Genomic DNA, 26,914 nt, shown 5'->3' with positions numbered 1-26,914 from the left:
TATCTGAAAAAAATCAAAGCGTACATCTTTTAGCTAAAGAAAAATGAAAGAAGTGTTTGCCTTACCACAAAGTTAAACATATTAGAAAGTTAGTACTAAAACAGGTGGAAGATGTGTAGAAACATATCATAGGAGAAAAGTGGATTTTAGAGCTTAAGGACCAGAGAAAAGAAAAGAGACAACGCAGGAGATGCTGGTAACTCCTGATCATGTGAGCCATACTGAAAAATTGTCTCATTTTTCAAGAAGTGAAGGATTTTAAACATGAGAACTTTGTGGTTAAAATGCCATTTAGGAAAATTCCCTAAATCCCAAGCAGATTCACTGGAGATTGCACCAGAGAGTGATGAGACCACAATAGCCAATGACTTTACTGACCTGGACAAAGGTAGTGGCAGTGAGAGATGTGGAAATAATAAAGATCGCTTGGAGGTCATCAGGAGTAATCAAAGAAGTGTGACCAGGAGCCGATAAAGTGGGGACATTTGACAGCACAAGCTCAGGAAGGATGGCATGGATGCAGAGTTCAGGTTGGGTCATGTTACATTCAGGCTCCAGTGGGAGGTATTCAGGTGTTTCATGGGACATGGGTTGTTGCAAGGGGATGTTATGGACGGCACAGAACCTGCCAGGCATGTGGTACCATGGAAAGAAGTGGAGATGGCCGTAAATCTGTCCCTCTCTTTCAAATTATATTTTTAAGTTAAATTTAATAAATACTTTCTGTGTCGTAGAAAATGTTCAAGTCTCTTGAATTTTATTTATTCATTCCTTCCTTTACTCATTAAATATTTATTGAGAACGTAACTATATGCCAGGCATTTTACTAAGAGCTGAGAGGAGTAAGGAAGGAGAAACATAGTCCTCTTCCTGGTGAAGTTTAGTGTGAATACAAGTGAATATAGAAGCACAGCTGTCACAAACATTGAATTGGGAAGTACACTATGATGTGATAAGAAATGATCAGAATAGACAAAGGCAGGGAGATTAAGGAAGGATTCCCAGAAAGTGAAAATACATGTGTGTTCTGAGTGAAGAATAGGCATGAGCCTAAAAAAGAGACCATGGTACATCCCAGGTACATTGAGGGACTACATCCCATGTGAGAAACTAAAAAGGCTACAATTCACATGTATTTAATAACGCAAAATTTCTCCAATATCACTAAAATCTACTTCTCTGTTTTAAGTATCAATATGTCTTTTCCTGAAAAATGGACAAAGAAAATTTGGACAAGATTATGCACTGAATCTCAGTGTATACTGGCAAAAGTTTTACCATGTTTACATCTAGGTAACATATTTCAGATGGCTCTTCATCTGATAATCACTCACAGCCACCTACCGCATCTGCAAGTCTCAAACTCAGTAATAAATGTGTCAGAGCTCATCATTCAATCAATTCATTGAAGTGTCAGGTTCCTTTGTGCTGGTCAGCCAACACTTTCAGGATGATAGTGTTTTATGTAACATCTGGGTAACAGAGGGACTTCCTCCCCTACCCCTACCATGTTAAGCAGAGGTAAGCTAAAGCTTAAATACATCATTTATGCTACACCCACCACCACTCAGGAGGCTTCCAAAGCTCTTTTTTTAAATTGAAGTATAGTTGATTTACAGTGTTGTGTTAATTTCTGCTGTACAACCAAAGCTCTTTTAGACATCCAGCTAGGCCTCTGTTGAAGTTTCTTGCTTCTGTGCATGACATCAGACCCTTAGGTAAGTAGAAATAATCAGAATGCACCCTAATACCATGAAGACTAAGAGGTGCTGCAGCTGTTCAGAAACCCCTAATTTCTCTAGTATTGGGAACCTCCAGAATGGTAGGGTGAGGAGCTTAGCTAACCCTCTCCCCCAAACAATGATAAAACTGGACAAGCTTCCTCCACAAGAGGGCAGACAGCAGTATCAAGCAGTATCAGCAGCATTTCATCTTGTGGAACTGAAAACCACAGCCACAGGAAGATAGAGAAAATGAAAAAGCAGAGGACTTTGTACCAGATGAAGGGACAGGATAAAACCCCAGAAAAACAATTAAATGAAGAGGAGATAGGCATCCTTTCAGAAAAAGAATTCAGAATAATGATGGTGAAGATGATCCAGGACTTTGAAAAAAGACTGGATGCAAAGATTGAAAAGTTTACCAAAGATCTAGAAGAATTAAAGAGCAAACAAACAGAGATATGCAACACAATAACTGAAATGAAAAATACACTAGAAGGAACCAATAGCAGATTAACGGAGGCAGAAGGGTGAATAAGTGACCTGGAAGACACAATGGTGATAATCACTGATGTGGAAAAGAATGAAGAAAAAAGGATGAAAAGAACTGAAGACAGCCTAAGAGACCCTGGGACAATGTTAAATACACCAACATTCGCATTATAGGGTTCCCAGAAGGAGAAGAGAGAGAGAAAGAATCTGAGAAAATATTGGAAGAGATTATAGTTGAAAACGTCCCTAACCTGGGAAAGGAAATAGCTACCCAAGTCCAGGAAGCGCAGAGAGTCCCAGGCAGGAGAAACACACCAAGACATTTAGTAGTCAAACTGACAAAAATTAAAGACAGAGAAGTGTTATTAAAAGCAACAAGGGAAAAACGACAAATAACACACAAGGGAACTCCCATAAGGGTAACAGCTGATTTCTCAGCAGAAACTCTGCAAGCCAGAAGGGAGTGACATGATATATTTCAAGTGATGAAAGGAAAGAAACTACAACCAAGAATACTCTGCCCAGCAAGGATCTCATTCAGATTCGACAGAGAAATCCAAAGGTTTACAGACAAGCAACAGCTAAGAGAATCCAGCACCACCAAACCAGCCCTACAACAAATGCTAAAGGAACTTCTCTAAGCAGAAAACATAAGTGAAGAAAAGCACCTCCAAAAACAAAAACAAAACAATTAAGAAAATGGTACTAGGAACATACATATTGATACTTACCTTGAATGTTAATGGACTAAATGCACCACCCAAAAGACACAGACTGGCTGAATGGATACAAAAACAAGACCCATATATATGCTGTCTACTAGAGATCCACTTCAGACACAGGGACACAAACAGACTGAAAGTGAGGGGATGGAGAAAGATATTCCAAGCAAATGGAAATCAAAAGAAAGCTGGAGTAGTGATACTCATATCAGATAAAATAGACTTTAAAATAAAAAATGTTACAAGAGACAAGAAAGGACATTACATAAAGATCAAGGGATCAATTTAAGAAGAGGAGATAACAATCATAATTATATATGCACCCAATATAGGAACACCTCAATACATAAGACAAATGCTAACAACTATGGAAAGAGGAAATCGACAGTAACACAATCATAGTGGGGGACTTTAACACCTCACTTACACTGATGGACAGATCATCCAGACAGAAAATTAATAAGGAAACACAAGCTTTAAATGACACAATAATTCAGCTTCATTTAATAGATCTCTATAGGACCTTACATCCAAAAACAGCAGATTACACATTCTTCTCAAGTGCACATGGAACTTTCTCCAGGATAGATCACATTTTGGGTCATAAATCAAGTGTTGATGAATTCAAGAAAATTGAAATCGTATCAAGCATCTTTTCCGACCACAACGCTATGACATTAGAAATCAATTACAGGAAAAAAACTGTAAAAAACACAAACACATGGAGGCTAAATGATACACTACTAAATAACCAAGAGATCACTGAAGAAATCAAAGAGGAAATCAAAAAATACCAGAGACAAATGACAATGAAAACACAATGATCCAAAACCTATGGGATGCAGCGAAAGCAGTTCTAAGAGGGAAGTTTATAGCAATACAATCCTACCTCAAGAAACAAGAAAAATCCCAAATAAACAATCTAATCTTACACCTAAAGAAACTAGAGAAAGAAGAGCAAACAAAACCCAAAGTTAGCAGACAAACTGGGTCATTTGCAGAGACATGGATGGACCTAGAGACTGTCGCACAGAGTGAAATGAGTCAGAAAAAGAAAAACAAATATCGTATATTAACACATATATGTGGACTACAGAAAAATGGTACAAATCAACCAGTTTGCAAAGCAGAAATAGAGACACAGATGTAAAGAACAAACATACGGACACCAATTGGGGAAAGCGGGGAGGATTGGGGGGTATGAATTGGGAGATTGGGATACCAAATTGTACACTCTAAATATATGCTGTTTATTGTCTGTTAACTGTATCTCAATAAATGTTCTTTTAAAAAAAAAAAGGACAATATTTTCAAAAACAACCATATTGAGTCCCTGGAAGTGGATCAAATTTATAAAACAAATTGACAAGTGTTTACTGTAGAAGAACTCTTGAACGTGGAGTAAGCACAGCTGTGGTTCTAACCTGGGCTGCTCCCATCTGTTTCCCATGCCCAGTACCTTCAGTGCAGTTCTTCTAGGACAGGGAAGCCCATGAAAATCAGAAGTTTTCCCATGGAAGGTGGCTAACTTGATTTAGAAAGAAGAAGGGATAACACCCAATCCCAGGGGCATCACTGAAATAGCAAATTCAAAGGCAAACAGATGGACAAGATTAACTTCCCAGTTAGTCTGAGTGTATAACTCTGGATAGAGCAACAAGCCTGCAGACCAGCCAGAAAATTTAAAAAGATACCTATGAGTATGATGTCCTTAGTGGGCATGGGTAATCTGCCACATATCCTTGGCAGTCTGGAAGGATGCACACATGTGCAACACAGCATACACACTAAAAAATTGCCAGAAATGACCAACCCCAATGTTCTGCAGGTCCCTGGATGAAGCTGAGGCTTGTACACATGCTGTGAGAAGACACAAGAAAATGGAGAGGAAAGTAAAAGTCAGGGCTGACTTGCAAACTTCCTAAGCTTTGAACCCTCTTCCCAGCTCAAACAAAGGTCCATTGGCAAAGAGTAGAAGCCATATCGGCTCAATGTGTTTGAGCACAACCTTATTAAGTATGCTGACACAGGAGGAATCTCTACAAAATCAGACTTACAAAGAACAACAAGAATAACAAGAATAACAGAAAAAGAAAGAGAGAGAGAGAAAGAAAGGAAGGAAGGAAGGAAGGAAGGAAGGTAGGAAAGAAGGAAGGAAGGAAGGAAAGAAAAGAAAGAGAGAAAGAAAGAAGAAGAAAGAAAGAAAGAAAGAAAGAAAGAAAGAAAGAAAGAAAGAAAGAAAGAAAGAAAGAAAGAGAGAGAGAGAGAAAGGAAGGAAGGAAGGAAGGAAGGAAGGAAGGAAGGAAGGAAGGAAGGAAGGAAGGGAAAGAAAGAAAGAAAGAAAGAAAGAAAGAAAGAAAGAAAGAAAGAGAAAGAAGAGAGAGAGAGAGAGAGAAAGAAAGAAAAAGAAAGAAAGAAAGAAAGAAAGAAAGAAAGAAAGAAAGAAAGAAAGAAAAGAAAAGAAAGAAAGAAAGAAAGAAAGAAAGAAAGAAAGAAAGAAAGAAAAAAAGAGAAAAGAAAATTAGCAGAGAAACCTGTGGTCGAATACTGTGGAAGTCAGACTGTATAGATTAGCCCAGGCAAGTCATTAAACAAACATATGAAGAAACAAAGAGCAACAGGAATAACACAGGGTGATTAGAACCTATATATTATCTATAATATCCATTTTTCAACAACAAAAAAGGAAGCATGAAAAGAAGAGGGAAGTGTGACTACACACAGGGAAAAAGAGAAATCAATAGAAATTTTCTTTCCTATTGCTCAAGTGTTAGACATAGCAGAAAAACTTCATAGGAGGAAAAGAGTGAACATTAAATCAGTTCAAGAATTAAAGCTCATGTTTAAGAATTAAGGAGAGTATGACAAAAATGAGGCATCAAATAGATAATATCATTAAAGAAGGTGAAAATTAACAAAAAAAACTAAACGGAAATTCTGAAACTGTAAAATAAATTCCTAGCAGGGCAAAATATAAATACATCAAAATCAACTATATTTCTACATACTAACAATAAATAATCCAAAAATGAAGTTAGGAAAGAAATTTCACTTACAAAAGCCTCAAAAAGAATAAAATACATAGGAACAAATTTAATAAAAGAAATGCAAGTCATGTACACTGAAAACTAAAAAAGATTGTCATGAGAAATTAATGACCTAAGAAAGCCCAGAGTTATACCCACATACCTATGGTCAGCTAATCTATGACAAAGGAGGCAAGAATATACAATGGAGAAAAGACAGTCTCTTCAATAAGTGGTGCTGGGAAAACTGGACAGCTACATGTAAAAGGATGAAATTAGAACACTCCATAACACCACACATGAAAATAAATTCAAAATGGATTAAAGACCTAAATGTAAGACCAGATACTATACAACTCTTAGAGGAAAACATAGAAAGAATGCCCTTTGACATAAATCACAGCAAGATCTTTTTTGACCCACGTCCTAGAATAATGAAAATAAAAACAAAAATAAACAAATGGAACCTAATGAAACAAAAGCTTTTGCACAGCAAAGGAAACCATAAACGAGACAAAAAGACAACCCTCAGAGTGGGAGAAAATATTTGCAAGTAAAGCGATGGACAAAGGATGAATCTTCAAAATTTATAAACAACTCATGCAGCTCAATATCAAAAAAACAAACAACCTAATCGAAAAATGGGCAGAAGACATAAATAGACATTTCTTCAAAGAATACATACAGATGGGCAACAAACACATGAAAAGATGCTCAACATCACTAATTATTAGAGAAATGAAAAACCCCAATGTTCATTGCAGCACTATTTACAATAGCCTGGTCATGGAAGCAACCTAAATGCCATCAACAGATGAAGGGATAAAAATGTGGTGTGTGGGTGTATGTGTGTGTGTGTATACACAATGGAATATTACTCAGCCATAAAAAGGAATGAAATTGGGTCATTTGTAGAGATGTGGATGGACCTAGAGACTGTCATACAGGGTGAAGTAAGTCAGAAAAAGAAAAATAAATATATGTTATGCATATATGTGGAATCTGGAAAAATGGTACAGATGAACTTGTTTACAAGGCAGAAATAGAGACACAGACATAGAGAACAAACATATGGACACCAAGGAGGGAAGGGGGATGGGATGAATTGGGAGATTGGGATTGACATATACACACTAATTTATATAAAATAGATAACAAATGAGAACCTGCTGTACAGCACAGGGAACACTGCTTCACTTTGCTGTACAGTAGAAACTAACACAACATTTTGAAACAACTACCCCCAATTAAAAAAAAAAATTATGACCAAAAGAAAACAGCTAAGCAAACCAATTATTCCATTACTTGCTGGTTTTCATATATCCTGAAGCATCCATTCAGCATTTTTATCTACTAATGTAACAGAAACTCATCTACTCAATGTTTTATTACTTGTTTTTTTCACATGTTCACAAGCTATTGTTGTACATTTTGCAATGGGTTTTATTATCTAGTAATAATGGCTTGCAAATTAAATTAGGTTTTTAATGGCAAAAAAAAGAAATTAATGATCTAAATAAATGGAGGAACATTTCATGCATTCACAGTAGCATCAAAAATAATGAAAAATAAATAAAAGGAATAAAATTAGCAAAAATGTAACACGTGTTCCTTTTAGATCTACATGTGTCATAAACAACTCATCTTGTTTTTCTTGCCAATAAAGTGTTTTTCTGTTTATTTTTTGTTTTGTTTTTGCTGCATGTCATTTTGGATAAGTGGGACTCAATGGAAAAATTTGTACTTTAGTAATGTATTGATTTAACCTGTTCATTTTTTTGTCCAGGTAAATCACTGATATTTTTTCAAGTTAATTTCTCTATTATTTAATTTTTCTGTAGAGAAAAATCATATCATATGCATATAATGACAATCTCATCTTTCTTTATACCTTTTATTTTTATTTACTCACTGATTAGAAATTACTACTTAAATACCATGTAGAATAGCAATGGAAATAGCAGACACCCTTGTTCTTTTCTTAACTTTAATGCTAAGCCTTATACATTTTTGTTACTAAGTATATTTGCTACACGTTGATTATAGCTAAACTAAAACATATGAAGGAAGCTCCCTTTTATTATAAATTGGTAAGATTTTTTTTCATCAACCTATTAATTTTATTGAGGGTTTTATCAGACTAGTAGTGAATTATATAGACAACCACATTAATCAATTTTCTAATGTTCAATGATTCTCACACCCCTAGTAAACACTCTATATGTTGTATCTAAATTCACTCAAATTTCTAAGTGAAATTAGATAATACCTATTGGGTGTTTGGTTTCTTTGTTTGCTTTGTTTTTTGTTTGTTTGCTTTGTTTACCCTTAAGTATTCTTGTCAGGTTGCTGAGTTTTTTGTATTGTGATAGTCTAGCCTAACTAAATGATTTCTGTTGTTTTCCATTATTTTATATATCTTGAAACTGATCATCATTAAGAGCCTGGAGTCTTTTGGATTAGTCACAAATTTGCCATCAGTTTCAATTTTTATGGTGACTAGTATACTTAGGGGTTCTTTTTCTTTTGGGTCTTATTTGAATCATTTATAATTTCCAATGTTGACTTCAAATGACCTGAAATGAAGTTGTACATAGTTTTTTCTCTTATTAATTTTTATTCTTTACTTCATCCATTAACACCCATTTTTCAAATCCCAATGTTCTTTATTTGTGTATTATCTTTTTTATCATTCCTTCTAGAGTTTACTTTTATATTTTATTAATTTTTTTCAGAAAAACTGTGTCTCATTTGGTAGTTTCTATTATGTTATTATTTCTATTTTAATGATACAGCCTTTATATTTACTTCTTTTTTTCTCACTTTTTGATTCATTTTACTTGCTCCCTGAGTGAATGTCTAGATCACTTATTTTCACTATTTCTTCTTCTCTACAAATACACTGAAAGCTGTATATTGCTCTGTAAATCTGACTTGGTTTCATAATACCCTTATGGTCTATAGACACAGATAGATACTGAAGAGAATATATACTATCCTATAAAAAAACATAATATATCATCAAAAGATTCAAATGGCATATGCCAAACATACTACAAGTAACTGTACTAATTTGAAGAATTTTAGAATCATTCACAAAATAAAATAAAGCAAAATGTTGGAGAAGAAAATAATTTTACCATTTCACAAGAAATTACACTGTCACATGGGTGAAATAACCACACACCAGTTTTCAACTTTGAGGCTACTGAAGCCGCAAATCACAACAATGAACTGAGAAATTTCTGTTAACAACCCTACAACACTTTTTTAAAAAATCATAAGATTTCTTCTAAATTAAAATCAAGCAGAATATAAATTCCAAACAAAAAATATTTAACTAATTTTAATTTTTGATACATAATTTGGTATACTAATTTCCTCCTTTCTTGTTTACTGTTTGTGTCCAATTCTCTTTTAAGAAGAAATCACCCTCCTCTGCTCTGCTCTGGGACTGTCCCACAATAACACTCACAAATCTCCTTTTCTTAACCTTCTTGCCAAAACTGAAAACTTCATTGGAAACATACGACAAGATATCGCTTTAGAAAAAGAAATCTTCCTAATTAAGGAAATGATGGGGGGGAATCACCTAGAATTGAGTTAAATAGTATTTTTTAATACATTTGTATAAATGTAAGGAAGTATTCAGTCTGCTGCTATTGAAAACTATGTAATTATCAGGTGACGTTCCTGTATTTCCTCCAGAGAACTCTGATTAACAGCACTTTTTAAGCTCTTTATTGCAGTATAATTGCTTTACACTATTGTCCCAGTTTCTGTTGTACACCAAAATGAATCAGCTGTATTTATACATATATCCCCATATCCCCACCCTCCCATGACTCCCTCCCACCCTCCCTGTCCTGGCCCTCTAAGGCATCACCCATCATCAAGTTGATCTCCCTTTGTTATATAGCAACTTCCCACTGGCTATCTATTTTACAGTTGGTAGTATATATATGTCTATGCTACTCTCTCACTTTGTCCCAACTTCCCCTTCACTTCCCCGCCCCCCCCCGCCACCAATCTCGTGTCCTCCAGTCCATTCTCTGCATCTGCAACCTTATTCTTGTCTTGTCACTGGGTTCATCAGTACTATTTTTTTTTTTTAGGTTCCGTATGTATGAGTTAGAATACAATATTTGTTTTTCTCTCTCTGGCTTACTTCACTCTGTATGACAGTCTCTAGGTCTATCCACCTCATTACATATAGCTCCATCGCATCCCTTTTTATAGCTGAGTAATATTCCATTGTATATATATGCCACATCTTATTTATCCATTTATTTGTTGATGGGCATTTAGGTTGCTTCCATGTCCTGGCTATTGTAAATAGTGTTGCAATGAACATTATGGTACATGTTTCTTTATGGATTATGGTTTTCTCTGGGTATATGCCCAGGGGTGGGATTGCTGGGTCATATGGTAGTTCTATTTGTAGTTTATTAAGGAACCTCCAAACTGTTTTCCATAGTGTCTGTACCAACTTACATTCCCACCAACAGTGCAGGAGAGTTCCCTTTTCTCCACACCCTCTCCAACAGTTGTTGTTTCTAGCTTTTGCACAGCTAAAGAAACTATAAACAAGACAAGAAGACAACCCTCAGATGGGAAAAAACAGTTGCCAACAAAGCAACAGACAAAGGATTAATCTCCAAAATATACAAGCATCTCATGCAGCTTAATACCAAAACAGCAAATAACCCAATCCACAAATGGGAGGAAAACCTAAATAGACATTTCTCCAAAGAAGACATACAGATGGCTAAGAAACACATGAAAAGATGCTCAACATCACTAGTCATTAGAGAAATGCAAGTCAAAGCCACAATGAGGTATCACCTCACACCAGTCAGAATGGGCATCATCAAAAAATCTAGAAACAATAAATGCTGGAGAGGGTGCGGAGAAAAGGGAACCCTCATGCACTGTTGGTGAGAATGTAAGATAGTACAGCCACTATGGAAAACAGTTGGGAAGTTCCTTAAAAAACTAAAAATAGAACTACCATATGATCCAGTAATCCCACTACTGTGCATATACCCAGAGAAAACCATAATCCCAAAAGAAACATGTACCATAATGTTTATTGCAGCACTATTTACAATAGCCAAACATGGAAGCAACCTAAGTGCCTATAAACAGATGAATGGATAAAGAAGATGTGGCACATTTACACAATGGAATATTAGCCATAAAAAGGAATGAAATTGAGTTATTTGTAGTGAGGTGGATGGACCTAGAGTCTGTCACACAGAGCGAAGTAAGCCAGAAAGTGAAAAACAAATACCATATGCTAACTCATATGTATGGAATCTAAAATAATGGTACTGATGAACCCAGTGACAGGGCAAGAATAAGGATGCAGATGTAGAGTATGGACCTGAGGACACAGGATGGGGGGGGGGGCAAAGGGGAAGCTGGGACAAAGTAAGAGAGTAGCATTGACATATATACACTACCAAATGTAAAATAGATAGCTAGTAGGAAGCTGCTGCATAAAACAGGGAGATCAACTTGATGACTGATGATGACTTAGAGGGCCAGGATAGGGAGGGTGGGTGTGCGGGAGTCACGGGAGGTAGGGAATATGGGGATATATGTATAAATACAGCTGATTCATTTTGTTTTACAGCAAAAACTGGCACAACAGTGTAAAGCAATTATATTCCAATAAAAAGCTTTAAAAAAAAAGGTCATTAAAAAATGTATTGAACTGACAAAGTCAATGTAGCATATCAAACTTCCTGATGAGCAGCAAAAGACATACTTAAAGAAAATTTTTAGCCTTGAAAGCCTATATGAGAAAATTATGGCTTAATATAAATTGTTTAAACATCTTCACAAGAAATAGCAATATAATGTAATATTGTGTTTTATAATAAAAAGTATGTATTTGGTCTTTGTCCCTGTTTCTGGCACAGAGCTCCTAAATACCTTGGAATTTCCTAAGTATTGAGAATAACCAAGGTCTATTTGTTAGTTAATGAGGTGATTTTGGAAAGCCCCTAGGTAACAGGAGGATGGGGGTCGATTGTCAGTGGAGCAAACCATGTGATTTGAGGTTTGGACCTTTCAGTCCCACCCGCTAATGTCTCGGGAGGGAAGAGGGACTAGAGATTGAATCAACCCCTATAGCAAATGATTTAATGAATTTTGCATATGTAATGAAATCTCCATAAAAACCCAAAAGAATGGTGTTTGGAGAGCTTTCAGTTTGATGAACACATTGAGATACGGGAGAATAGCACGCTTGGAGAGGCATGGAATCTCTACAACCTTACCCTATATCCTGCCCTGTGCAGCTCTTCCATTTGGCTGTTACTGTTCTTTTGTAGTAGGTGATCTAATAAGTAAATGTTTCTCTGAGTTCTGTGAGCCACTCTAGAAAATTAACCAAATCTAAGAAGGAGGTCATGGGAACATGCTAATAATATTAACATAATAAAAAGGTATTATGCACAAGCCAACAGTAAATTAAAAATTTGAACAGCTTGGACAAATCCTTTTTTTAATTTTATTGAAGTATAGTTGATTTACAATATTGTGTTAATTTCTGCTGTACAGCAAAGTGATTCAGTTATACATTTATATATACATATATTCTTTTTCATATTCTTTTCCATTACAGTTTACCACAGGATGTTGAACACATCCTGTGCTATGCAGTAGGACCTTGTTGTTTATCCATCCTATATGTAATAGCTGCATTTGTTAATCCCAAACTCCCAATCCATCCCTCCCCCACCTAACCCCCCTTGGCAAGCACGAGTCTGTTCTCTATGTCTGTGAATCTCTTTCTGTTTCATAGATAAGTTCATCTGTGGCATATTTGAGATTCCACATATAAGTGATATTATATGGTATTTGTCTTTCTCTTTCTGACTTACTTCACTTAGTAGGATAATCCCTAGGTCCATCCATGTTGCTGCAAATGGCATTATTTCATTATATTTTATTGCCGAGTAGTATTCCATTGCATATATATGCCACATCTTTATCCATGCATCTGTCGATGGACATATAGATTGTTTCCATGTCTTGACTATTGTGCAGTGTGCTGCTATGAACACAGGGGTGTATGTATCTGTTTTAATTAGAATTTTGTCTGGATATATGCCCAGAAGTGGGATTGCTGAGTCTTATGGTAGTTCTGTTTTTAGGTTTTTTTTTTTTTTTTTTTTTTGAGGAACCTCCATACTGTTTTCCATAGTGTCTGCGCCAATTTATATTTCCATCAACAGTGTAGGAGGGTTCCCCTTTCTCCACACCCTCTCCAGCATTTGTTATTTGTAGACTTTTTAATGAGGGCCATTCTGACAAGTGTGAGGTGGTACCTCAGTATAGTTTTTATTTGCATTTCTCTAATAGTTAGCAATTTTCAACATTTTTTCATGTGCCTGTTGGCCATCTGTATGTACAAATCCTTTTAAAACATAACACACCAGAGTTGATACAAAAAGAAATAGACAATTTTAAAAAGTTATTTTTATTTTCAAAAATTACCTGTGAAATTTAAAACTCCCCCCTCAAAATTTTTTTTTTAATTTATGGAAAACTAAATAAGAAAGAATATCCCTGAAAACAGAAACATAGGAAAGTTTTCTTGACTAATCTTATGAGGCAAAAGCCCTCCACAAAAATACCTGATGAGAAAATTATAAGAATTTTTTAAAACTAAGCATTATAAACAAAATATTTGCAAATTGAATCCACATAATACATTATGAATAAGTTACAGAAACACAATTTTGTTTTACCATTTGAGAATCAGTAAGTGTGACTCACAACATTAAAAGTAAAAAAAGAAAAAAAACAAAATATTTTGTCATCTCAAGAAAGGCAGAATAAGCCCCTAGTCATCCATGACAACAGTGATGATAAAAAAAAATTAAATTAGAGGCTTTGCAAGAAAGTGTTCTTAATCTGGTAAAGAGTATCCATGAAAGACTTACAGAAATTATCACAACTAATATTAACTCTTGAGCAACTCTTATTCAATACAAGTAAAAAAATGAGAAGGCCAGCTGTCAATTCTGTTCATCAGTGTACTGGCATTTATAACCAATGCAAATGGGCAAGAAAATGCAATAAAAGGTAACATGAGGATTGAAAAGAAACAATTGGAATTTTCATAAAGTTGTCATGAGAGTATGCATAGAAAATCCAAAAGAATCTATAGATAAAGTAATAAACTTAATAAATTAATTTAATACAGATACTGTAAACAAGGACAAAATATTTTTTAATATTTCTATACATTAGGAAAAAATCATACAAACATACACATGCACACATACTCTCATACAAAAAGAGTTGAAGGGCCCTTGTATTTTGAGACTGAAGATCTATTTCTGAAAGCCATTCATCCAGAAGTCATACAGTCATGAGTAAACTAAAGTGTCCCCAAGGTAAGGACTCTGAGAGGAAAATCACAGGTGCAAGAAACCACCTTTGAGGGATGATGACTTGGGGGAGGGAGGAGAATAAGAAGCGTAAAGAAAACAGAGGAAAGGTATAATAAGAATGTGAAAAGCTATTATAAGATATCAGAAAGCACAATAATGTCAGAACTCTTAAGCAAATAAAAATTCTAACTCAGTTGTTTTAAGAGGCACAACAAAACTTGTGATCATATAAAATATCCAGAGGTAGGCCAGTCTCCAGATCTGGTCTTTGTCTCTGTCATCATTCTGTTCTATTTGTGAACTTCATTCCTGGGCCATATCTAGCTATGGAATAAAATTCTATAGCAACTTTGAGCTTTGAAAGCATCACACCATGCAGACAAAGAGAGAGTCCCTCTTTCATCAACCACCAAATATAAACTCTAGGCTTCGGCTAGGTTGGTTCACCAATTACTGCAACTAAGTGATAGAGGGCAGAAGGGAAGGCGTGAAATTTTGTTCCTTATCTTAGACCTTAGTTCTCATTTGGGGTCAGTTTTGCCCCCTGGAGGACATTTGGAAATGTCTGAAGATATTGATATGTTTGGTTATTATAGCTGAGGAGGTGTTACCGGCATCTAGTGAGTAGAGGCCAGGGATGCTGTTAAAACCCTACAGTACACTGGACAACACTCCATAGCAAAGAATTATCCAGCCCAAAGTGTCAATACTGCAAAGCCTGAGAAATTTTTAGACAAGGGTTCTTAAACATTGATGTGCATTCGAATAACCTAAAAGGCTTAATAAAACACAGCATTCTAGTTCCCATTCCAGGATTTTCTGATTCAATAAGTCTAGAGTGTGGCCTGAAAATGTCTTTGTCTAACAAGCTCACAGGTACTACTGCTGCTGGCTCATAGCTCACATTCCAAGAAACACACTAATTGGGACCCTGGCCTGTAGCTAAGGGTGCAGTGAAGCACAGAACAGCATGCCTACCCTATGAGTTGGAGTTTAATGCATCCTGGAGAAATAACCAGCTGTGCTAATTAGAGAGGAGAAAAAAAATAAGTTTTCAGTTATTTCACACCCTGCCCAAATCCTAAATTCATATCATCCTAAAATGTCCAGGTGGCAGAACTGCTTCCAGTACTCCTGGTTTCTCAAAACTTCTGCTTACTCTGACCTCCCTTCCTAGGTGCTACAAAAAATATACTCAAATTCTCCCCCTCCCCTGCTGTTTTAACTAAAATGAGTTTGGATTTTTTTAATGGAGTTTCTATAAAACTATGGAATAAGCAAAAGAATGAATAAATGTAAATGAAAGTCAAAGATATAACTGAATTGATAAAGCACAGATATCAAAGATTCTGAGAGCAAGAACAGCTCTCTTGACTCATTTGCTTGAATATTTAACCACCCACCCACTCTATAACCCCTCACCCATCCTGCCTTTCATTCATTTTCTCTGAAATATGAGAAACAAGATCCTTTTCTGATGAGTTTTTATAAGTAAACTATAGTTACACTTATGGACACAAGTGGTTTTCTGCAGAGGAGTTCAGGGCAGAACTCCTTAGACAAGGAGAGCACAATAATTTTTGCTATATGAGAATATTTTAGTAAGAGGAAAATCTAGAACATCAACTAAAGAGGAAAAAAAAAGGAAGCAACTAATTTTGGAAAAAAGACCACTAATGTGGCATTTATATCAACTCAGATTATTTTACTAAACAAACACATATGCAAGTAAGAGATTTGGCCTGGGACCCAATTAGAGCTAGCCAGTCTCTCAAGGAACTTGTAAGTTAGAAGGAAATGGAAAACAAAAAGAACTGCAATGTTGAGGGTCCAGAGTAAAGTGGATTTCAGTCAAGGCAAGGTTACTTCCATGGTAGCAGCAAGGAAGGCTTCCTGGAGAAAGAAGCTGCTCAGCTGACCCTCATGGTTAGAAAATCATCCCAGCAGAGACTGAGAAATTATGTTAAAAATGCTCAGCATTTCTGCAAATACAATTATCTCAGCATAATTATAGTTAGCTCACTTTGACAAATGATATTTCAGCAGAAGGAAAAAAAGGGTTTTTTTTAAATTTTTTTGCAGTGTAGTTGCTTTGCAATGTTAGTGTTGGTTTCCACTGTACAGCAAAGTGAATCAGCAATATGTATATATATAACCCCTCTTATGTGGATTTTCTTCCCATTTAGGTCACCACAGAGCACTGAGTCAAGTTCCCTGTGATACACAGTAGGTTCTCATTAGTTATCTATTGTATACATAGTATCTATAAATACTGTATATATGACAATCCCAATCTCCCAGTTCATCCCACCCCCTTTCCCCCTTGGTATCCATACATTTTGTTCTCTACGTCTGTGTCTCTATTTCTGTTTTGTAAATAAGGTCATCTAAACGAATTTTTTTCAGATTCCACATATGTGCATTAATGTACAATATTTGTTTTTTCTCTTCTGACTTACTTCACTCTGTATGACATAATTGTAGTTAGCTCACTTTGACAAATGATATTTCAGCAGAATCAGAAAAAAAAATTGGAAATAATCAGCCAAAGGAATGTCACTATGTCGTGTATATAATTTCATTTATTCCGAGGTAAATTCTTTCTCACATCTCACATCCAAGGAATCTGAGCGGACCCTACTACTGATATTGTCTCACAATAAATGTACAATTTTTAACTATTTTTCCACTAGTATATAATTATAATTTATCTTACAGCATATAAGAACTCCAATTTGATCAAATCTGATGATTATTTGATGAAAGATGATGAGATTGACTCCTGAGCTGACAACTTGAGCTCCTGGGCCCCTGGAAACTTATTCCAAATGGAAAAGGAGACATGATGAGGGCTCACAGGATAGTCTGATATGACGTCTGATATGACCTGTTAAGAACACAAGCAGTCAGGCAGAGAAAGACAAATATCATATGATATCACTTATGTGTGGAACCTAAATAAATGGTACACATGAACTTCTTTACAAAACAGAAATAGAGTTAAGATGTAGACAACAATCTCATGGTTACTGGGGGAAAGGGATGGAGAGCGAAACTGGGAGATTGAGACTATCATATATAAAACAGATAACTAATAAGGACCTACTGGGGAATCCTACTCAATACTCTGTAATGACCTGTGTGGGAAAAGAATCTAAAAAAGAGTGGATATATGTAGACATATAACAGATTCACTTTGCTGTACAGCAGAAAGTAAAACAATACTGTAAATCAATTATACTCCAATAAAAATTTTTAAAAGGAAAGAAAATAACACAAACAAAATAAAAATTACTCTTCATAAGAGATATTTGCACCCACGTTCAAAGTGGCATTATTCACAATAGCCAATGGGTACAATCAACCCAAGTTTCTGTTGGCAGATGAATGGACAAACAAAATGTGTTATACAGTCTTAAAAAGAAAAGAAATTCTAATCCATGCCACCACATGAATGAATTATAAGGACATTATGCTAAGTGGAGTAAGCCAGTCACAAAAAGACGAGTAGTGATGATTCACTTACATGAGGTAGCTAGACTAGTGAGATTCATATAGACAAAAAGTAGAATGGTGGTTGCCAGGGCCTGGGGGAGCAAGGAATGGGGAATGTGGTTTAATGAGCATAGAGTTTTAGTTTTTCAAGATGAAAAGAGTTCTAGAGATTGGTTCACAAAATGTGAATGTATGTAATACTACTAAACTGTACATTTAATAATGATTAACGTGGTAAGTTTTATATCATGTATATTTTACCACAATTTTTTTTTAATTTACATAAAGATGTGAGGTGGGAAGAAAGGGGAAATGTTCTAGTGGAAACATTGAGACAAAAGGGATGTAATATATAAAATGGACTGAAAGAGTGAGAGGATGGAAAGAAAAAAAAGATTAAAAATGAAAACTCTGGGTGTATGCCCAGTAGTGGGATTGCTGGGTCATATGGTAGTTCTATTTTTAGTTTTCTAAGGAACTTCCATACTGTTTTCCATAGTGGCTGTATCAATTTACATTCCCACCAACAGTGCAGGAGGGTTCCCTTTGCTCTGCACCCACTCCAGCATTTATTGTTTCTAGATTTTCTGATGATGCCCATTCTAACTAGTGTGAGGTGATACCTCATTGTGGCTTTGACTTGCATTTCTCTGATGATTAGCGATGCTGAGCATCTTTTCATGTGTTTGTTGGCCATCTGTATGTCTTCCTTGGAGAAATGTCTATTTATGTCTTCTGCCCATTTTTGCATTGGGTTTTTTGTTTGTTTTGTTTTGTTTTGATATTGAGCTGCATGAGCTACTTGTATATTTTGGAGATTAATCCTTTGTCAGTTTCAAAAAGACATATGTACCACAATGTTCATTGCAACATTATTTACAATAGCCAGGACATGGAAGCAACCTAAATATCCATCGACTGATGAATGGATAAAGATGTGGCATTTATATACAATGGAATATTACTTAGCCATAAAAAGAAATTGAGCTATTTGTAGTGAGGTGGATGAAACTAGAGTGTGTCATACACAGTTAAGTAAATCAGAAAGAGAAACACAAATACCATACGCTAACACATATATATGGAATCCAGAAAAATGGTACTAATGAACCTAGTGGCAGAGCAGGAATAAAGATGCAGAGGTAGAGAACCAATCTGAGGATATCAGGCTGGGGAGGGGAGGAGGAAAAGCTGGGATGTAGTAGAGAGTAGCACTGACATATACTGACTTCCAAATGTAAAATAGATAGCTAGTGGGAAGCTGCTATAGAGCACAAAGAGATCAGCTTGATGCTTTGTGAAGACCTAAAGGGATGGGATAGGGAGGCTGGGAGGGAGGCTAAAAAGTGAGGGGATATCAGGATATATGTATACATATAGCTGATTAACTTTGTTGTACAGCAGAAACTAACACAATACTATAAAGAAATTATACTCTAATAAAGAAAAAAAAAAAAAAGAAAACTCACCAGCGCCTCAAAAACCATAATGCAAGACATATCAAAAGGACCAAGGAGGGCACTATTATTGCCAAAAATATCAAGCCGATGAAGGTGGGGTGTCCTGGCAATTGGAAGAGGACACAGGGATGTCACTTCAAACCCATATTCGAGTTCTCCTGGCTTTCTTGCCCATCTGAGTGTCAGCACCCCCATTACCTGCTTCTGATGCAAGGGCATCTCTGATTCCCTCTCTCTTATTCCTGGACATCATATATTCACAGTCACCTTTTGTCTCTCCCTCTTGCCCCATCCCACCCAATCTATAGATCCTTCATTCTTACCTCTTCTGTAGCTTAGATCATCAATTTTCATTCCTTTTGGAACTGTACTCCCAGAAATAAGTCTGAATCTTCCCCTCTCCTCTCCCTCTCTCTCCCTCTCTCCCACACTATCTCATTCATAAAATCCCTCCCCTCCACAGTCCCTCCCTTTGTGCTTGAGGACCATCTCTTCCCATTCCCAGCTGGGCCCCGGTTCTTTCTCACCCCAGTAGAGGATGATGTCTTGGTCTCCTAGACTGCTGTGCTTCACTCGGCAACTCAGGCCGGCCACCTCCCCAGCAGTAACATCCAGCGTTGCTTGGAGATACCAAGTCCAGTCAGCACTGGGCAGGACATCACCTTGCTGAGTGCCAGGCTGCTCCTGCTCGCCCCTCATCCACATCACCCAGACAGGTTTCGGGTAGAATCCTGAGACGTGGCACACCAGCAGCTCACGGCCAGGCCCAGGACTGGGACCCCTGGACAACCAGGCCTCGGGCTTCCCTGGGGCAGGAAGAGGCAGGGAGAGTGTCAGGTTATGACTCTAATCTAGAGCATAGGGACTCAGAAGCCCACAAGTTTGGACAGTGACCTCTTCCACTCCTTTGGAAATGAAATAATTGATTAATTAAGCCCCTTTCTTAGATACCTCTTACTTTTGAATTTAAAGAAGGTGGTGGGAACTGAAATAGAAAAGTCTTGAGGAGATAACAGAACTCACCTTGCCTCTGCAGCTCTGCCTTTCCTGCATCGAGGACACCCAGGAGATATCGAGGACAGGTTTCTGAGAGGAGCGTGTCTATGATACCCCAGATGCCGTGGTACTGACTGATGAGTGCACAGAACTGCTGTGCCCTGCTACCACCCTCCGGAGCAGGTGCACATGAGTGATTCTTCACACTCATGAAATCCAGTCCTCCTAAAGCTACCCTCAGGAAGCTTCCTGTGGACTTCCCAGAATGCAGCTCACAGCCTGCTATGCCCTGGATCACAAAGGGATCTGGATAGAAGGAGAACAGAGACAAAGTTATTCAAAAGCAAACAAGAAAGAAAGGGATGGGGAAGTTACCTGGGGCTTTGGAGTTTGATGGGGAGAAAGGTCTGAAATGTGAAATGATGACTCAAAAACCAATTGCAGTATTCAGAGACTTTCAGAAAGAAGAGCATTGGGGAGAGGTATGCGTGTCATAAATGGTGGGGATGGGCTTTATAAGGATGTAAAGTGGGATGTAAGGGGGGCAAGACGGGAGAAGGGGGGCAACGCGTGATGGAGTCAGGAGTGCAACATCCCAGGGTGAAGGGGAGAGTTACACTGAGAGAAGTGATCAGGCAGGAGATGCTTGAGGAGATGGATGGTAGGAGGAGGAAGTCACACTTCAGTTCACTCAGGCACAGGGTAGGAGAAGTGAAAGCTTTTTCCTTGGGGTTAGAGAGAAGCCAGTTATCCACAAACAAATCAGGAGATGGGTACAGAGGAGGACCTTCATTTATCACACAGGAGTGCAAGAAACAGGAAGAATCTGGGATACTTTGTGGAGGTATGGGGCTAGAGTTGGAGACTACTCTGGAGAAGTGTGTGCATGCAGTTGGGTAAATTGGGAGGAGGGGACCAAGATCAAAGGGAGTAATAACCTTACCCAGGAGAGAGAAAAGTCATTGAGAATCTCCCCAGACCAGATGACTGTACTCACATTCCAACTGGAATTCACTGACATAGTCCTGCACTCTCCGAGTGAATTCAATGAAGTAGGCTCGGAACAGGTCCTCCATCTCAGTCACCTCCTCTTCACTGAAGTTGCCCTTGGACCAGGGCTTCAGGAAAATGGCAGTGCCTGAGTCACTGTCCCAGCCAAGAATCTGCAAATCATCCAACCAGCCTGAGCCTTGATTTTGTGCCCAGGTGCTGTTGGCAAACGTCGAAATCTGGATGACATGGTAAGAGGTTGGCCCCTGGAAGGCTGTGGGTGGTGGAAGGATAAGAAGAGCGGGGAGAAGGACAGAAACAGGATGGAATGAAAAAGAACCCAGAGTGTGAACAGCACAGAGCCTGAGACAGTTGCCTGCCCCAAGGCCTCTAGCTCCATCCCTAACCTCCAGAATAGGGGGACAGAGCTAGATACAGGAGGGCCCTGATCCTTAGTGGTAGGTGCAGCATGCTTTTATCCAGACCCCCAGCACCCATTCTTGGAGCTGCCAGAGTTACTCTTACCATCCTCATGGTCACCACCCGGGAAGATAACTGCTAGAAATAGAAGTGGCAGAAGCAGCATTTCATTGGGAAGTAGAACTTCTGACTCTCAGAGCTGGTGTTTTATCTCTAATTTCAACAAACTTTTTCTCAATACTCTATAGTGACTTCCTCTCTTTTCCAACTGACAAATCTCTTCCTCACCCACACTGCACATCACAGAAAAAACTGTGCCTCCCACAGCTCTGGGCTCCCACTCTGTCTCTCATTTCTGCTCTAGCCCTGACTTGTAGATTTTTCTTAATGTCTCTGGTTTCCAGCTGTTCTCCTTGAGCTCAGCTTCCTTTATATTTATTACCTTGGAAAAGCTCCCGTGTGATATTGAAAGGTTATTTCACCTCCCAATCCTTTCTTTCCACATCTGTTAAATGAGAGGGTAATATTAAACAATTGCTCAGCTTCAAGTCTGTTTTAATCTAGAAGAATTCCTTTAGTTTATCCACCCAGCTCGACTTCCCTCCGCAGTGCCCCTCTCCTCTGGCACTTTGTCATTACCTCTTCCCATGGGCCCTCTTTTTTATCTTATCACTCTTACCTGGTCTCTCTAACCCCACATTATGGTTTTTGAGTGTGGGTGAGTGTTGACAATCATTTACATGCAAGCAAAGCATTTAAATCAACTGCTTTATTATATTTCATTCTGGGATCCAAATGACAGAATTAAACATGATAAACACTGCAGTTTATATTCTGAGCAAAATTCTCTTACACCATAGCAATTTTTGAAGTTGAAAATTACATTTGCTCCTGATATATGACCTTTTCAGTAGCTCTTGACCTTTGGCGCTTTCAGTAACACATCATGAGACAAGTAAAACTTCAAGAGTTATGTTGTATGTGGCTTCAGTCCAAGTCCAAAATAACTTTTTGTAGTAGGCTTATTAGCGGGAGGACTTCCTTCTCCTGTCGTATTATCTCATTATCTACATTTTGGTCTTACCTATTACCAAATAAAGCATTGCTAGGTGAGCAAGGAAACTGACATTTTTTTTTACCAAAAATTCAGAGATGTTTGTCCTAAGATGTCGCCTCCTATCTTCTCTTTGTATGCCCTTGGCAAGTTTTAGCAATATATTTAGCATTCACTGAGTGGAATAGTTGGACTCTAATCAGTGTTAGCTTTAAGAATAATTCTTGGTTTTCTCCATTCAGGAAAAAAAAATCCAAATTTGCAGATACGTATCATCTAGCAGAAATGTGGTAGTAAAACATCTCAACTGTAAGAGGTTTTCACTAAATGATCCTATTTACATAGATAAGAAAATGCAAAATGAGTAATGTAACATTCTTTATTCCTGGAAATAAATCAGAAGAGACTTCAGTTAAGATTATCACCGACTAATTGCAAACTCCAGAATAACTCTCCAGATTCCAAAGTAAGTAAGTTTGAACAATATTCCCAGAATCCAGTACATAATATAATCTAATCCACTTTTTGTGTAACAGCCACAGACAACAGCAGAGACATAACATTAACTGGCTGTAAATCATGACATTACAACTTTTTTTTTTCTTTGTAAGCTTTGAGTTTTAGGTAGGACACTCAAGATTCGGTTTATACGAGGAACTGTATATTCACTGATAAGAACACATTTTAAGAACGTGGCAGTGTGAGCCCTTAAGGAGTGGATTAATTCTCTCACACAGTAAATACGGCACTGACAGCGTGTGGCAGCCACAGAGAGGTAGTGCCGGTGGCCTTGGAAAGAATACCACATCGATCAGTGTGCGTGCCCACAATACCTCGATATACACACACACAGAGACATGCTCTAAGAATCAAAAAAGCACCAGAGAAAGGGAGATTCTGAGAACTCCAACCCCCATTTCAGGGAGTCAGACAAGGGAAAAGCATGCCTGTCCTCCTCATACCCTTGCCATCACCATTATTATCCCCTGTGTGGCTGAAACTTGACCAAAGTTACTGAAACACTCACTGGGACATGAAGATGGTGGCCAGGAAGAGGGGCACTCAGAACTTAACTTTTACACACGCCAATCCACACCAATCCTATGAAGACTCCTCTCTCAGTGGCCCAGACCACCAAGACAAAAGCCTGAGTGGAAACAAATATTTCAAAATCCCAATTACTCTAACCAAGAGGCTCAGAAGAAGAGGCCCTGCCTTTATTGGTGAAAAGTAGAGTGAGAGGATAGGGTTGAAAAGGTGAAAATTTACCTCTGATTCCCCTAAGTTCCTTACAAAAATATATACAACAAATATCCTGAAGTCTACTCCAAAAGCAAGGAAGACACATCCTGGGTCCAAAAGTAAGATTTCTGAAGACCTGAGAACAACAGAGGACCTTCCACTGAAATACAAGGCAGCTGCTCAAATGAGCTGGTATCTAATGGTTGCCTGAGGGCAGCTGTTGTGTGCACTCCTATACCATCTGAATGGTGGTCACAGTACCTAAAGATTATTAAAATTAAATACAAGTGGAATTTGGATTTGAGAATTTGCTGAACAGACAAAAACATTTAAGCCATGTAGGAAAAACTAAATCTAGCTTATTTCATAAATGTAAGTGAAACACAATCTAGGTTATTTTTTTGTAAATGGCTCTGACAATCTTAACAGAAATGTAAGTCATCTTCCTAAAAATGGCAAGAGATAATCACTTTTAACCAATCCCCTGCCATCTGGAAACCTCCACTGTAATAATCAATCATTGTAAAAATTAATAACTTCCTCATTTTTACCCTGTAAGTCATCCCACAACTTCATGCCCCTGAGCTTCATATCAGTCTTTGAACTTAGAAGCTCCCAGTTTGTGAACTGTTTTTAGATGCACAATAAACTCTTACTAAATATTATGTATTGACTTGGTGGTTTTAATTTTGCTATTTCTGGATTTTTGACAAGATGTTAAATTAAACAGAGGAAATGGAAGCAAATAAGTAGCCTGTGGTATTACTTTTTGTTTTTAATTTTGTGATTTCAACCAAGTGCTAGATCCAAAAATGACAAGTATATTTTGAGCTACTTATTTATTTATGCACTCATTCATTTTTTAGCAAATATGTATTGAGTGCACCTGCAGTAGCTCTGCACTATATCTTCACCATCCAAATTGTCATCACGCATCCCACCTTATCCCAAACGTGGAAGTGAGTTCACAGACTCCCTTCTAGCTCAGGAACCTTGCTTGGCTTAGTCTTGTCCAGGATCCATAGATTCTTACATGTTGGGGAAAACCTCAAAGTCAATCTGTAAGGGACACCTTTTCAGTGAAAATTTAACTGTTTCCTCAGTTACTTAGACACAGAGGGATTTAAACTTCTGAGACACACTAAGTGGCAAACCCACTGCATTTTTGCCTTATTGACCCTTCAATCCAAACTGGATGATTTGGTGTTTCAGTTTTTGTTTTGTTATATGACATTGTTCCTGCACATTTCTTTTTGCTGTTCTCTGTCTTTTAAGAGTGCATAGAGTGATGTCTATATGATGCTTATAGCTGAATGACAGGTACACATCCAGGTAAATCAGGATTTCAGGTTCTACTATCAAATTCTATTTTATTGTCTGCTTGCATCTGCTATTGATGAGGAAAGTTCTGCCAGTCTCTTTGTCACTATTTTGTAAGCAATTTTTTTCTCTCTAAAGGTTTTCCATCTTTTCTTCCATCCTTTTATAAGGGAACATCTTAGACTCTGGAGTTTCATACTATAGTGTATCTCATAATTGCTTATTTGTTTTTTTACTGAGGTCAAGTATAACAAAAAATTAACCATTTTAAAGTGTACAGTTCAGTGGCATGTAGTAAGTTACTATGTTGTGCAACCCTCTGCTCTAACAACTTCCACAACCTTTTTATCACCCTGAAAATATCCCATAGTCACCACCTCCCATTTCTCCTTCACCTCAGACGCCTACTAACCAGCAATCTTCTTTCTGTCTGTATGGATTTACCTGTTTGGAACACTTCATATAAATGGAATCATGTATTATGTGTCCTTGGGTCTGCTTTCTTTCGCTTAGCATACTGTTTGGGGGGGTACATCAAGGTTGTATTATGTATCTCCTTCATTCCTTTTTTAAATAAACAACAGTCCACCATATGTATATACCACATTTTGTTCATTCATTCATTCATTAATGTAAGGACATTTGGGTGTTTCCTCCTATTTACTATTCACTGTTCACTATGGTGAATAGTGCTTCTATGTACATCCACATACAAATATTTGTTTGAACATCTATTTTCAATCATTATGGGTGTTACACCTAGAAGTGGAGTTGCTGAGTCAAACGGTTACCTCAGAGTCTAATTTTGAGTAACATTCAAACAGTTTTCCATTGCATTTGTACAATCTTACATTTCCACAATCAATGTGTGAGGGATGGAATTTTAGGTAGGTAGGTAGGTAGGTGGTAGGTAGGTAGGTAGATAGATGATAGATAGATAGATAGATAGATAGATAGATAGATAGATGATAGATAGATAGATGATAGATAGATAGGCAATACTATATTAGAAGTAAAAACTAGTATTTTTAAATATGTATTATTAATTACTTAAAATCAAAATAAACTAGTAATAATAGAGAATGTCTTAAATATTTTTGCATTTCCCCTTAACATCTGACTTAGTAGAAGACAACTATATTTTCATATCTGCTTCCAAATACAGTCTGATGCAACATTATATGTCATATAGTCTCTGGAGAACAATGTACACTAAAATATAACATCTTGGTATTGTTATAAGAATAGCTTTGAACTCATGGACCCTCAGAAAGGGTTCCAGGAACCCACAGGTATTCCTGAAGATACCCTGAGAATAATTGACCTAGATCTGGTACTTCTTTGGGGGATATGTAAGGGTATCACATCTCCTTTTTAAGTTAGAATATTTCTAAAAGAAATACATTCTCCTAAATAACTATCTCATTACCCTGAGACAGATAAAGATACAATGAGTACTTGATCCTTTCCATATATTTACCAGTTTTTGAGAGTGACCAGTTTTCCTGGGTGACCAATGAGTTAGTTTTTGGATTGTTGCATACTCTTGAATTTCAGCATATTGG

General features: G+C 37.3%; 1 protein-coding gene across 1 annotated transcript; it reads right to left on the bottom strand.

Moving 5' to 3' along the window:
- Positions 1-19,332: 19,332 nt before the first annotated feature.
- LOC130859340 (T-cell surface glycoprotein CD1b-1-like) lies at positions 19,333-21,991 on the bottom strand. The gene is made up of 5 exons (XM_057746683.1): positions 21,839-21,991; positions 21,321-21,587; positions 20,351-20,629; positions 19,855-20,133; positions 19,333-19,430 (listed from the first exon to the last, which is right to left on the bottom strand). The coding sequence occupies exons 1-5, from the start codon at positions 21,897-21,899 to the stop codon at positions 19,333-19,335; spliced, it is 984 nt and encodes a 327-aa protein (XP_057602666.1). The 5' UTR covers positions 21,900-21,991.
- Between the last annotated feature and the right edge of the window lie 4,923 nt (positions 21,992-26,914).

This window comes from Hippopotamus amphibius, chromosome 1 (genome assembly GCF_030028045.1).
Source record: "Hippopotamus amphibius kiboko isolate mHipAmp2 chromosome 1, mHipAmp2.hap2, whole genome shotgun sequence".
Classification (NCBI taxonomy): Eukaryota; Metazoa; Chordata; class Mammalia; order Artiodactyla; family Hippopotamidae; genus Hippopotamus; species Hippopotamus amphibius.
Note: the sequence above shows the minus strand (reverse complement) of the source record. Positions and strands in the feature narration are given on the sequence as shown.